General features: G+C 60.9%; 1 protein-coding gene across 1 annotated transcript in view; it reads left to right on the top strand.

Annotated features, from left to right (window-relative positions):
• Positions 1-541: 541 nt before the first annotated feature.
• The window catches only part of LOC104528022 (carbonic anhydrase 15-like), a gene marked incomplete at its 5' end in the record, with an annotated part of 1867 nt that continues 1244 nt past the window's right edge, over positions 542-1164 (top strand). Inside the window, 2 exons of the mRNA XM_010171898.1 lie at positions 542-685; positions 1008-1074. Of these exons, the coding sequence (XP_010170200.1) occupies positions 542-685; positions 1008-1074 (211 nt within the window). The remainder of the gene's footprint in view (positions 686-1007; positions 1075-1164) is intronic.

The following is a 1164-nucleotide window of genomic DNA, read 5'->3' as shown; positions in this document are numbered from 1 at the left end:
GGTGACGCTGCACTGGTGGGTTCAGCTGTCACCGCAGCCTTGTGCTGATGGTGGGATATGGGAAGCTGCTGCACAGGGCACCTGGGTGGTTAAAAAGCAGCTGACATGCGACTCGGTTTTTCTTTACCATGCGTGGGCCAAGCTGCCTTGTCGAGGCACTCGGTGGGATTTGGAGGGCTGTGCGCCCCGCTGGCGCCGCACTGAGTCAGTGAATGCGAGCAAGGGCGTGTGGGAGCGCCCTGTGCCAAGCGTGTCGGGATCCTTCTGGGTGAAAAAGGCTCCGTGCCTCTAAAATATTAATTATCTGCCAGAGGAGAGTGAAATTTATGTATTGTGGCTGGCGGGCACCCTGGGACTGCTGGTCCCCCTTCCCCACCCTCTTCAAAGGATGCTCATTTCATTGGGGTGCTGGGATCCTCCGAGCAGCCTCCCTGTGGAAGCACCCATGGGACTGGGAGGGCTTTTCTGGGGGGTGGTTGGCTCAGCATCCGCTGCCCCAGGCTGGCTGGGAAGATCTGTGGGTGAGTGTCCTGCCTTTGAGGGGTCGGCCGGGGGTGGTTGCCCACGCTTGGCCACTCTGCGCTTTCCCCAGCTGCACATTGTCCACATGAATGTCAAGTACAGGACATTGGCAGAGGCCAAGGGACATCCCAAGGGACTGGCTGTCCTCGGCTTCTTCATCCAGGTGGGTCTGTGGGGGCTCACGCTGTTGGTGGGATGGGACCCCTGGGAACAGGCTGCTGGGAGGGCATTGTACAGCTCCCAAGGGAGCGAGAAGGGGCAGGAAGGCTGGGTCACGGCCAGGAGGTGCTGAGGAACCTCAGTGGCAAAAGGTGCCATGACCCCGCTGCTGTCTTCATGCAAGGGGGTGCCGGCTGGGAGCCCACCCATCCCCACAGCAGTTCTGTGGCGATGCAGGACCAGGGCTGGCTCTGCCTGTGGCTGCTTGGTGCTAAAGGATGACCCGGCTCTGCTCTGTACTAGCCACTTACTCTCTCCTTCCGCAGGTCTCCGAAACTCCTAACGCCAACTACAACACCATCGTGGCGGGGCTGAGGAACATCTCCCACGCTGGTGAGTCACCTCCTCATCAGGGCAGGGGTGGAAAGGGGAGAGACCCCTGTGCAGGAGGGCAGGGGTACGCCCCGGCAGGTTCAGTACAGG

This window comes from Antrostomus carolinensis, unplaced genomic scaffold (genome assembly GCF_000700745.2).
Source record: "Antrostomus carolinensis isolate BGI_N321 unplaced genomic scaffold, ASM70074v2 scaffold42067, whole genome shotgun sequence".
Taxonomy (NCBI): Eukaryota; Metazoa; Chordata; class Aves; order Caprimulgiformes; family Caprimulgidae; genus Antrostomus; species Antrostomus carolinensis.
The sequence above is the reverse complement of the archived record's forward strand: the minus strand, read 5'-3'. Positions and strand labels throughout refer to the sequence as shown.